At 41.3% G+C, this 12,055-nt stretch overlaps 1 protein-coding gene across 4 annotated transcripts in view; it reads left to right on the forward strand.

Moving 5' to 3' along the window:
• The window catches only part of LOC139550693 (A-type potassium channel modulatory protein DPP6-like), a 177,040-nt gene that overhangs the window by 141,499 nt on the left and 23,486 nt on the right, over positions 1-12,055 (forward strand). For all 4 annotated transcript variants that reach the window (XM_071361768.1, XM_071361767.1, XM_071361766.1 and 1 more), the window contains exon 8: positions 1,868-1,988. In XM_071361768.1, coding sequence (XP_071217869.1) covers positions 1,868-1,988 — 121 coding nt within the window. The remainder of the gene's footprint in view (positions 1-1,867; positions 1,989-12,055) is intronic.

Raw genomic sequence — 12,055 nt, forward strand, 5'->3', positions numbered from 1 at the left:
ACACTGTTTGTATTCGTTCATGCTTCCGGTCACCTTGCCCTGGTTAAAAGCAGTGGTTCGCGCTTTCAGTTTCACGCGAATGCTGCCGTCAATCCACGGTTTCTGGTTTGGGAATGTTTTAATCGTTGCTGTGGGTACGACATCGTCAATGCACTTCCTAATGAACTCGCTCACCGAATCAGCATATTCGTCAATATTGTTGTTGGACGCGATGCGGAACATATTCCAATCCGCGTGATCGAAGCAGTCTTGAAGCGTGGATTCAGATTGGTCGGACCAGCGTTGAACAGACCTGAGCGCGGGAGCTTGTTGTTTGAGTTTCTGTTTGTAGGCTGGAATCAACAAAATGGAGTCGTGGTCAGCTTTTCCGAAAGGGGGGCGGGGGAGGGCCTTATATGCGTCGCGGAAATTAGTATAACAATGATCTAGGGTTTTCCCAGCCCTGGTAGCACAATCGATATGCTGATAGAATTTAGGGAGTTTTGTTTTTAGATTAGCCTTGTTAAAATCCCCAGCTACGATGAATGCAGCCTCAGGGTGTGTGGTTTCCAGTTTACAAAGAGTCAGATAAAGTTCGTTCAGGGCCATCGATGTGTCTGCTTGGGGGGGAATATATACGGCTGTGATTATGATTGAAGAGAATTCCCTTGGTAGATAATGCGGTCGACATTTGATTGTGAGGAGTTCTAGATCAGGTGAACAGAATGACTTGAGTTCCTGTGTGTTGTTATGATGATCACACCACTTCTCGTTAATCATAAGGCATACCCCCCCGCCCCTCTTCTTACCGGAAAGATGTTTGTTTCTGTCGGCGCGATGCATGAAGAAACCAGCTGGCTGCACCGACTCCGTTAGCGTCCCTTGAGTTAGCCATGTTTCCGTGAAGCAGAGCACGTTGCAATCCCTGATGTCTCTCTGGAATGCTACCCGTGCTCGGATTTCATCAACCTTATTGTCAAGAGACTGGACATTGGCGAGTAGTATGCTAGGGAGTGGAGCGCGATGTGCCCATCTCCGAAGCCTGACCACGAGACCGCCTCGTTTGCCCCTTTTTCGGCGTCGCACAGGGTCGCCGGCTGGGATCAGATCCATTGTATTGGGTGGAAGGCAAAACACTGGATCCGTTTCGGGAAAGTCATATTCCTGGTAGGAACGATGATGAGTTGACGTTAATCGTATATTCAGTAGTTCCTCCCGACTGTATGTAATGAAACCTAAGATTACCTGGGGTACCGATGTAAGAAATAACACATAAAAAAACAAAATACTGCATATTTTCCAAGGAACGCGAAGCGAGGCGGCCATCTCTTTTCGGCGCCGGAAGTTGGATGTTTGTAGGTGGATGTGTGTGCATGGATGTGTGTGTGCCCCTTCAGTGATTCAGACGGCTACAGTACCTTCATTCGAAGCAGAGGGGTGTTTTGCTTACTACTCTATTTGGAGATGGAGTGAAATATGACCTCTAATGACATCTGCTTCCTTTTATATCTGCTGTATTCAATGCTTTAAGGCATGTTTGTCACTCAGTCCAGATTGGGTTGATGTGTGTATTTGTGTGAGTGGAAATGTCTCCAGGCTGAAGGATGGATGGATGTTTTTAGTACTGAGTGAATGTCACACTGTGATGAAAATTGCCCAGAAGGAGTGTCAGTCTTTTTTCTTTATCTAGTAATTCATTAAGGGTTATACAGTTGTATTATTATAAGGTAGTAATTATGTTTTATCTACTGTAGTAATTATAAGGCAGCCATCGTGTCAAGCTGAAAAGAATGCATTTGAAAGCCTGGCAAGAGGCAAAAGCAAAATCTCTGAAATGTAATGGTACGATGCTGTATTCACTCCAGCGTCATGTCCCTTTTTTACCCAGATCTTTATCTTTGAGAACAACATCTACTACAGAGCAACGGTGGAGAGCAGGACCATTCGCCTGGTGTCCACAGGGAAGGAGGGAGTCATCTTCAACGGCCTGAGTGACTGGCTGTATGAGGGTAGGAGAACTACAAATACAGCATCACTACTGCATACAGAACTACAAATACTAGCTGGATAGAGAACGCCTGTTAGTTACACCCCAGTATTGCAGCGGTATTGAAACACATGGCATGGAAGGACACTGTTGTAACACAATCACGTCAAACTGAAGCTGGAAAGACAGCAAACTAGCTGCACTCCGTTTCATTTGACCTGTTTTCTATTGATAGTTCTTTGTATATATCCATAAAAATGATGCTGATTCATGATTCGACTGGCTGAGAAGCTGCCTGCCTGTTTGTCTCACCCCTACTCATTCATTACTATGGGACAGCTGGAGATCGAATTTAAATATTGAAATAATGTTGCAAATGTCATAGACAGACAGCAAGGTTTATACAAATCTCCGCCATTGAAAACTTAATGTTAGTCTAAAAGACATGTGAGATAATGTCTAGATGCTTTTTATAGTGGAAATCAAGTTTATAAATTGCCTGGCAGGGCTGATGAGACAGTGGATTGCGCAGTCAGATGGAACACAGTAAATAGGCATTTTAACATCATAACTTGGTGGTAACTAATTTGAAGCGGTGTCCACATACCATGTAGTGTACGTTGCTGTCTATTGGCCCTATAAAGAAAACTGATATGTAATATTCCTATTACACAATGAATTATATCATTAGGAGGCTATGGGTTTAAAATATAGAAATTAATAAACTTTTAGAGACGAAATGTTTTATGGGGCCCTGATGAGCTACCTCTAATTAGACAGTTAATGGCTAATTCTGCATGATACACTGTATACCAGTCTAGTGAAAAGTTACCAGTTGCACTCTATCACACACCTACAATAGAGCAACACAGTGGAGGTGTCATAATACCCATAAAACCTAGCGGTCAAACAGGGAAACGATTCCAATTGTTTTTCCACCATTAATTTTTCCCATTTTAGAAACATTTAAAATAAGGGCTGCGTGTCATGTAGGCATACTCTGGCGTGACGTTTTGATAACGATGTAAATCTCTCTCGGACAAGGTGACTTTTATCAATATATTCAGCTCTATTTACTCTCAGATTTTCGAAAATGCTAATTAGCATCAAAGGAGACATCATGCAAAACTACAAATCCCTGCAAGCTCCTGCACGTCATCTCTAGCTGATATCTTTGATAAAAGGTATTGTGTCAATTTAAAATTTGCACAAGACAGTTCATACAATTGTCCATTTAAAGAAATGTAGCCTATGTATTCATTACTAAACTCAGCAAAAAAAGAAATGTCCTCTCACTGTCAAATGCGTTTATTTTCAGCAAACTTAACATGTGTAAATATTTGTATGAACATAACAAGATTCAACAACTGAGACATAAACTGATCAAGTTCCACAGACATATGACTAACAGAAATTGAATAATGTGTCCCTGAACAAAGGGGGGTTCAAAATCAAAAGTAACAGTCAGTATCTGGTGTGGCCACCAGCTGCATTAAGTACTGCAGTGCATCTCCTCCTCATGGACTGCACCTGATTTGCCAGTTCTTGCTGTGAGATGTTACCCCACTCTTCCACCAAGGCACCTGCAAGTTCCCGGACATTTCTGGGGGGGAATGGCCCTAGCCCTCACCCTCCGATCCAACAGGTCCCAGACGTGCTCAATGAGATTGAGATCCGGGCTCTTCGCTGGCCATGGCAGAACAAGCAGTATGGCTCGTGGCATTGTCATGCTGCAGGGTCATGTCAGGATGAGCCTGCAGGAAGGGTACTACATGAGGGAGGAGGATGTCTTCCCTGTAATGCACAGCGTCGAGATTGCAATGACAACAAGCTCAGTCCAATGATGCTGTGACCCAGACCTCGACGGTCCCTCCACCTCCAAATCGATCCCGCTCAGTACAGGCCTCTGTGTAACGCTCATTCCTTTGACGATAAACGCGAATCCGACCATCACCATCAGTGAGACAAAACCGCGACTCGTCAGTGACTGCACTTTTTGGCCAGTCCTGTCTGGTCCAGCGACGGTGGGTTTGTGTCCATAGGCGATTTTGTTGCCGGTGATGTCTGGTGAGGACCTGTCTTACAACAGGGCTACAAGCCCCCAGTCCAGCCTCTCTCAGCCTATTGCGGACAGTCTGAGCACTGATGGAGGGATTGTGCGTTCCTGGTGTAACTGGTGTTTTTCAGCGTCAGTAGAAAGTCCTCTTTAGTGTCCTAAGTTTTCATAACTGTGACCTTAATTGCCTACCGTCTGTAAGCTGTTAGTGTCTTAACGACCGTTCCACAGGTGCATGTTCATTAATTGTTTATGGTTCATTGAACAAGCATGGGAAACAGTGTTAAAACCCTTTACAATGAAGATCTTTGAAGTTATTTAGATTATTTATGAATCATCTTTGAAAGACAGGGTCCTGAAAAAGGGACGTTTCTTTTTTTGAAGATTTTACATTTAGCTAACATTAGATAGTTAATCCAGAGATCCTTATTTTGCCTCGATTCTGTAGTCTCATCCAGATCATCATGGCATTTGTAGTTATTTATGATAGCCACATTAGCAGCTAATTAGCGTTTCATTTTTAGGGGGTAAATACAGGCGAATATAATGATAAAAGTCACCTTGTCCTCGAGATATTTACACGGTGAATGGTGAAAAAATTATTGGAACCATTTCCCTGTTTGACCTTTATGTTTTATGGGTATTATGACTCATAATGTGGTACTCTATGGGCCTACATAGTGATAGAGTGACCTTAGGGTATACAAGTGTGTTATAATGATTTTATAATCCTCTCAAAAACTGATTTGGGATCAAGAATGCCCTGTGGTTGAACTGCAGCGACTAGCAGAGAGAGGAGGTACTACCTTCACCTTAAACCTAAGCCTGCTGTTATGAAACTCAGTCAAAACACTATAAAAAAATACACATCCCATCCAGTAATGAAGTTATATAAGGGGTTACATCGAAAGTTTTAAAACCATCAGCCAGCCAACAAAACAAATCAAAATGGGGGAAAATGTTAAAGAAATGTATGAAAAAATGAATACAGAAGATAGATCTATAGAAAGCTTACATATAATATTGAGCAGGAAATATTTAATACCACATTACAAATGGAGGTACAGTAGTGTAGATGACAACCAGCTGCAGATTGCAGCAATGCAGACATTAATTAATGAATACTGCCTAAACACAGAGACAAGCTAGGGGAGCTCTGGGGACAAAGATAGTGAAATGCAACCAGATGTTTGTCTTTAAAAGGAAATCATTTACAAACACAACCCATAGATAGCCTGCTGTCTTGGAGGAGAGGGAAAAACTGATCTTAAAAACGGCAGGTAGCTTAGCAGTTAAGAGCTTTGGGCCAGAAACCAAAAGGTCACTGGTTTGAATCCCTGAGCTGACTAGGTGAAAATGTGTCGATGCACCCTTGAGCAAGGCACTTAACCCTAATTGCTCCTGTAAATCGCACTGGATTAGAGCGTCTCCTAAATTACTAAAATGGAAACAAAATGGTCTCTAATCTTTGTTATGATTGTATTGTTCCTTATCCTTGTTTGAAACATTGTACAGAACAGATGGAGGGGTTTCTTTGTCCTGACGAGTGAGCAAATGTTCTATGCCAGGCAAATTCATGCATCATTACCTCATTGTTATGGATGAATCCAAATAAATGTCACTAATAAACAACTTAAACAAATGCAAATGCTGCTACTTTGCTGTTATTCTGGCTGCACTTTTTGATGTGACTAAGTTAGCCGTAGTTGGCTAGACAGCAAGCAAGGGATAAGAACGTTGCCAGCCAGTATGGCAATGGAACATTTAGAACGAATGACTGGGTCGCGTTCATAGATACAGAACAAAAAGACTAAACGACTGGGTCGCGTCTCTGGCAACCAAACCAATACAACCAACAACCAGTCGGCTTGGGTAGCGACCCTAGATTTGTGCCGGGACTATATCTTGTGGAAGGATGAAATAGTATGAATAAATTAATCAAAATAACGGTTTTAATGAAAATATGTAAATCATTATTTTAATATGTTGGTTACCCATTGTATAAAAGTGATAATGCCCTCGAAGCCGGTGTTTGGAGGATACAGTTGAAAGCGGAAGTTTACATACATTTAGGTTGGAGTCATTAAAACTCGTTTTTCAACCACTCCATAAATGTCTTGTTAACAAACTATAGTTTTGGCAAGTCGGTTAGGACATCTACTTTGTGCATGACACAAGTAATTTTTCCAACAATTGTTTACAGACAGATTATTTCACTTATAATTCACTGTATCACAATTCCAGTGGGTCAGAAGTTGACATACTGTGCTGCCATCCTGTTAGAAGGTAACAGATTATTTTATTACAATGGTTAAAATAGATTTTCATTGTGTTCCATGGTGTTATTCGCCCCCTAGTGGAGCTTTCTGGTACTTAAGACTGTACGCAAACAGGAAGTAGAGAATTCGTTCTACACGCATAGAAGCAGCTAAAAACAACGCTACACGCAGTGTAGTTATTTCTTGTCACGCTTCAGCCACGGAAAATATTTGTTTGTAAGTTTGATTCAAGCATTTAGCTAGTGATGATAATCTTGTTATTGATAGAGTTGCTTACATGTCAATGTTGGTTGGTTGCATTTACTCACACAATTTGCAATGCCTTTTATGTATGCCGTCAGCTGTATTACTTTGCTCGTGCAAAGTGCGAATTGTAAAATATACAATACTGTAGTTTTGCTACTTTTTCTAGTGTAATATGCTTTGTTATTCTACAGAGATGGTTGTACATTATTAGAGTAATTAAAGGAGTTAGCCAATTAGCTAAATGGTTTGGCATCATGCCAGATGCATGGTACCTTAGCACATGCTTTGTATTCATGCAACTTCAAATGTACAGCTACAGTATGTCGGTGTGAATTGAATACTAAAGTATATTGTTTTCTGTATTTTGCAGTTTCACAACATAAACGTTTTCAATATATTCATTCAAGAAAAGTCACGCCTTGGGAGTTTTATTGAAGACTTAGTTAGCTATCTGTCTAGTTTTGCATGGGAACGCAACTCAAGGGCAGAATACATACACTAAGTTGACTGTGCCTTTAAACAGCCTGGAAAATTACAGAAAATTATGTCATGGCTTTAGAAGCTTCTGATAGGCTAATTGACATAATTTGAGTCAATTGGAGGTGTACCTGTGGATGTATTTCAAGGCCACATTCAAACTCAGTACCTCTTTGCTTGACATCATTGGAAAATCAAAAGAAATCAACCAAGACCTCAGAAATAAAATTGTTCATCCTTGGGAGAAATTTCCAAATGCCTGAAGGCACCACGTTCATCTGTACAAACAATAGTACGCAAGTATAAACACCATAGAACAATGCAGCCGTCAATACCGCTCAGGAAGATGGACGAACTTTGGTGTGAAAAGTGCAAAACCATTCCCAGAACAACAGCAAAGGACCTTGTGAAGATGCTGGAGGAAACAGGTACAAGTATCTATATCCACAGTAAAACGAGTCCTACATCGACATAACCTGAAGGGCCGCTCAGCAAGGAAGAAGCCACTGCTCCAAAACCACCATTAAAAAAGCCAGACTATGGTTTTCAACTGCAAATGGGGACAAAGATTGTACTTTTTGGAGAAATGTCCTCTGGTCTGATGAAACAAAAATAGAACTGTTTGGTCATAATGACCTTCGTTATGTTTGGAGGAGAAAGGGGGAGGCTTGCAAGCCGAAGAACACCATCCCAACCGTGAAACACGGGGTTGGCAGCATCATGTTGTGGGGGTGCTTTGCTGCAGGAGGGACTGGTGCACTTCAAAATAGATGGCATCATGAGGATGGAAAATGATGTGGAAATATTGAAGCAACATCTCAAGACATCAGTCAAGAAGTTAAAGCTTGGTTGCAAATTGGTCTTCCAAATGGACAATGACCCCAAGCATACTTCCAAATGTGTGGAAAAATGGCTTAAGGACAACAAAGTCAAGGTATTGGAGTGGTCTTCACAAAGCCCTGACCTCAATCCCATAGACATTTTATGGGCAGAACTGAAAAGCTTGTGCGAGCAAAGAGGCCTACAAACCTGGAGGCCTACAAACCTGACTCAGTTACACCAGCTTTGTCAGGAGGAATGGGCCAAAATTCACCCAATTTACTGTGGGAAGCTTGTGGAAGGCTACCCAAAATGTTTGACCCAAGTTAAACAATTTAAAGGCAATGCTACCAAATACTAATTGAGCGTATGTAAACTTCTGACCCACTGGGAATGTGATGAAAGAAATGAAAGCTGAAATAAATCATTCTCTCTACTATTATTCTGACATTTCACATTCTTAAAATAAAGTGGTGATCCTAACTGACCTAAAACAGGGAATTTGTACTGGGATTAAATGTTAGGAATTGTGAAAAAAGTTTAAATGTATTTGACTAAGGTGTATGTCAGTCCTTGGTTGTAACTCAATAGTGAGTAGACGTCGACCGATTATGATTTTTCAACGCCGATACCGATTATTGGAGGACAAAAAAAGCAGATACCGATTTAATAATAAAAAAAAAAAAAATGTTTTATATATACAGTGGGGAGAACAAGTATTTGATACACTGCCGATTTAGCAGGTTTTCCTACTTCCAAAGCATGTAGAGGTCTGTAATTTTTATCATTGGTACACTTACACTGTGAGAGACGGAATCTAAAACAAAATTCCAGAAAATCACATTGTATGATTTTTAAGTAATTAATTTGCATTTTATTGCATGACATAAGTATTTGATCACCTACCAACCAGTAAGAATTCCAGCTCTCACAGACCTGTTAGTTTTTCTTTAAGAAGCCCTCCTCTTCTCCACTCATTACCTGTATTAACTGCACCTGTTTGAACTCGTTACCTGTATAAAAGACACCTCTCCACACACTCAATCAAACAGACTCCAACCTCTCCACAATGGCCAAGACCAGATAGCTGTGTAAGGACATCAGGGATAAAATTGTAGACCTGCACAAGGCTGGGATGGGCTGCAGGACAATAGGCAAGCAGCTTGGTGAGAAGGCAACAACTGTTGGCGCAATTATTAGAAAATGGAAGAAGTTCAAGATGACGGTCAATCACCCTCGGTCTGGGGCTCCATTAAAGATCTCACCTCGTGGGGCATCAATGATCATGAGGAAGGTGAGGGATCAGCCCAGAACTACACGGCAGGACCTGGTCAATAACCTGAAGAGAGCTGGGACCACAGTCTCAAAGAAAACACTTAGTAATACACTACGCCATCATGGATTAAAATCCTGCAGCGCACGCAAGGTCTCCTTGCTCAAGCCAGCACATGTCCAGGCCCGTCTGAAGTTTGCCAATGACCATCTGGATGATCCAGAGGAGGAATGGGAGAAGGTCATGTGGTCTGATGAGACAAAAATAGAGCTTTTTGGTCTAAACTCCACTCGCCGTGTTTGGAGGAAGAAGAAGGATGAGTACAACCCCAAGAACACCATCCCAACCGTGAAGCATGGAGGTGGAAACATCATTCTTTGGGGATGCTTTTCTGCAAAGGGGACAGGACGACTGCACCGTATTGAGGGGAGGATGGATAGGGCCATGTATCGCGAGATCTTGGCCAACAACCTCCTTCCCTCAATAAGAGCATTGAAGATGGGTCGTGGCTGGGTCTTCCAGCATGACAACGACCCGAAACACACAGCCAGGGCAACTAAGGAGTGGCTCCATAAGAAGCATCTCAAGGTCCTGGAGTGGCCTAGCCATTCTCCAGACCTGAACCCAATAGAGAATCTTTGGAGGGAGCTGAAAGTCTGTATTGCCCAGCGACAGCCCCGAAACCTGAAGGATCTGGAGAAGGTCTGCATGGAGGAGTGGGCCAAAATCCCTGCTGCAGTGTGTGCAAACCTGGTCAAGAACTACAGGAAACGTATGATCTCTGTAATTGCAAACAAAGGTTTCTGTAGCAAATATTAAGTTCTGCTTTTCTGATGTATCAAATACTTATGTCATGCAATAAAATGAAAATTAATTACTTAAAAATCATACAATGTGATTTTCTGGATTTTTGTTTTAGATTCCGTCTCTCACGGTTGAATTGTACCTATGATAAAAATTACAGACCTCTACATGCTTTGTAAGTAGGAAAACCTTCAAAATCGGCAGTGTATCAAATACTTGTTCTCCCCACTGTATATCATACACACACACACATTTTTGTAATAATGACAATTGCAACAATACTGAATGAACAATGAACACTTATTTTAACTTAATATAATACAGAAATACACACACACACAGCTCTGAAGTGACAATGATACTGAAGAGTCTGCTTAGGAGACAAATACTCTCAACTGTTTGAATAAAAATAGAGTAAGTTACCTGTGATGAATGTTGAAAACAAAAACTGTTATTTCTATATGCAGGAAGTCCTATTTTAATAATGGGCATGGTAAGAATTGACGACCAAAGTGCGAGTCATAATTCCCATGACACCTAGCAAAATCTGACACCTAGCAAAATCTGAAATCTGCGGTTCCTTCATTTATTCCATAGGATATTTTTAGATTAACTTAAAATAAGGTCTGTGTTTCGTGTAGGCTTACACCACCTTGCCAATTGTATAACTGTGTAGATATCCATAGGACAAGGTAACTCTGATCAATATTGGCTAAATATAAGCGAAGATAATGTTTTGACAAACGTTTTTGTTGTTGACAAACGTTACCTTATCCTAGTGAGATTTACACGGGTATCAAAACGTCGAGGCGGTTTAAGCCTGCACGAAACACAGACCTTATTTGAAGTAGATCAAGACATTCTCTATGGAAGACATGAACGGTAAAATAACGAAGGAACCCCTTTCAAGTTCCGCCGCAAGTTATTACAGGAATTGTAACGCGTAGGCTATTTCTCTGAACCATATACCTTTGACTAATCCGGAAACTATCACCTCGAAAACAAAACGTTTATTCCGTTCCGTATTTTATCTAACGGGTGGCATCCATGAGTCTAAATATTCCTGTTACATTGCACAACCTTCAATGTTATGTCATAATTACGTAAAATTCTGGCAAATTAGTTCGCAAAGAGCCAGGCGGCCCAAACTGTTGCATATACCCTGACTCTGCGTGCAATGAACGCAAGAGAAATGACACAATTTCACCTGGTTAATATTGCCTGCTAACCTGGATTTCTTTTAGCTAAATATGCAGGTTTAAAAATATATACTTGTGTATTGATTTTAAGAAAGGCATTGATGTTTATGGTTAAGGACACATTGGAGCAATGACAGTCATTGATTGATTGTTTTTCATAAGATAAGTTTAATGCTAGCTAGCAATTTACCTTAGCTTACTGCATTCGCGTAACAGGCCGGCTCCTCGTGGAGTGCAATGTAATGAGGTGTTAGAGCGTTGGACTAGTTAACTGTAAGGTTGCAAGATTGGGTCCCCCGAGCTGACAAGGTTAAAAATCTGTCGTTCTGCCTCGTTCGTCATTGAAAATAAGAATGTGTTCTTAACTGACTTGCCTAGTTAAATAAAGATTAAATAAAGGTGTAATTTAAAATATAAAAAAATACAAAAAAATACCGATTTCTGATTGTTATGAAAACTTGAAATCGGCCATTCCGATTAATCGGTCGACCTCTAGTAGTGAGTGTTGCAAACTGCCTCTGGAAACAATGTCAGCACAATAACTGTTTGTCGGGAGCTTCATGAAATGGCTTTCCATGGCCTAAGATCACCATGCACAATGCCAAGCGTCGGTTGGAGTGGTTTAAAGCTGGCCGCCAGTGGACTCTGGAGCAGCAGAAACAGTGATGAATCACATTTCACCATCTGGCAGTCTGACGGACTGCCCCAATGCATAGGGCCAACTGTAAAGTTTGGTGCAGGAGGAATAATGGTCTGGTTCATGGTTTGGGCTAGGCCCCTTAGTTCCAGTGAAGGGACATCTTAACACTACAGCATACAATGACATTCTAGACGATTCTGTGCTTCCAGCTTTGTGGCAACAGTTTGGGGAAGGCCCTTTCCTGTTTCAGCATGACAATGCAACCGTGCACAAAGCGAGGTCCATACAGAAATGGT

Source organism: Salvelinus alpinus, chromosome 23, assembly GCF_045679555.1.
Source record: "Salvelinus alpinus chromosome 23, SLU_Salpinus.1, whole genome shotgun sequence".
Taxonomy (NCBI): domain Eukaryota; kingdom Metazoa; phylum Chordata; class Actinopteri; order Salmoniformes; family Salmonidae; genus Salvelinus; species Salvelinus alpinus.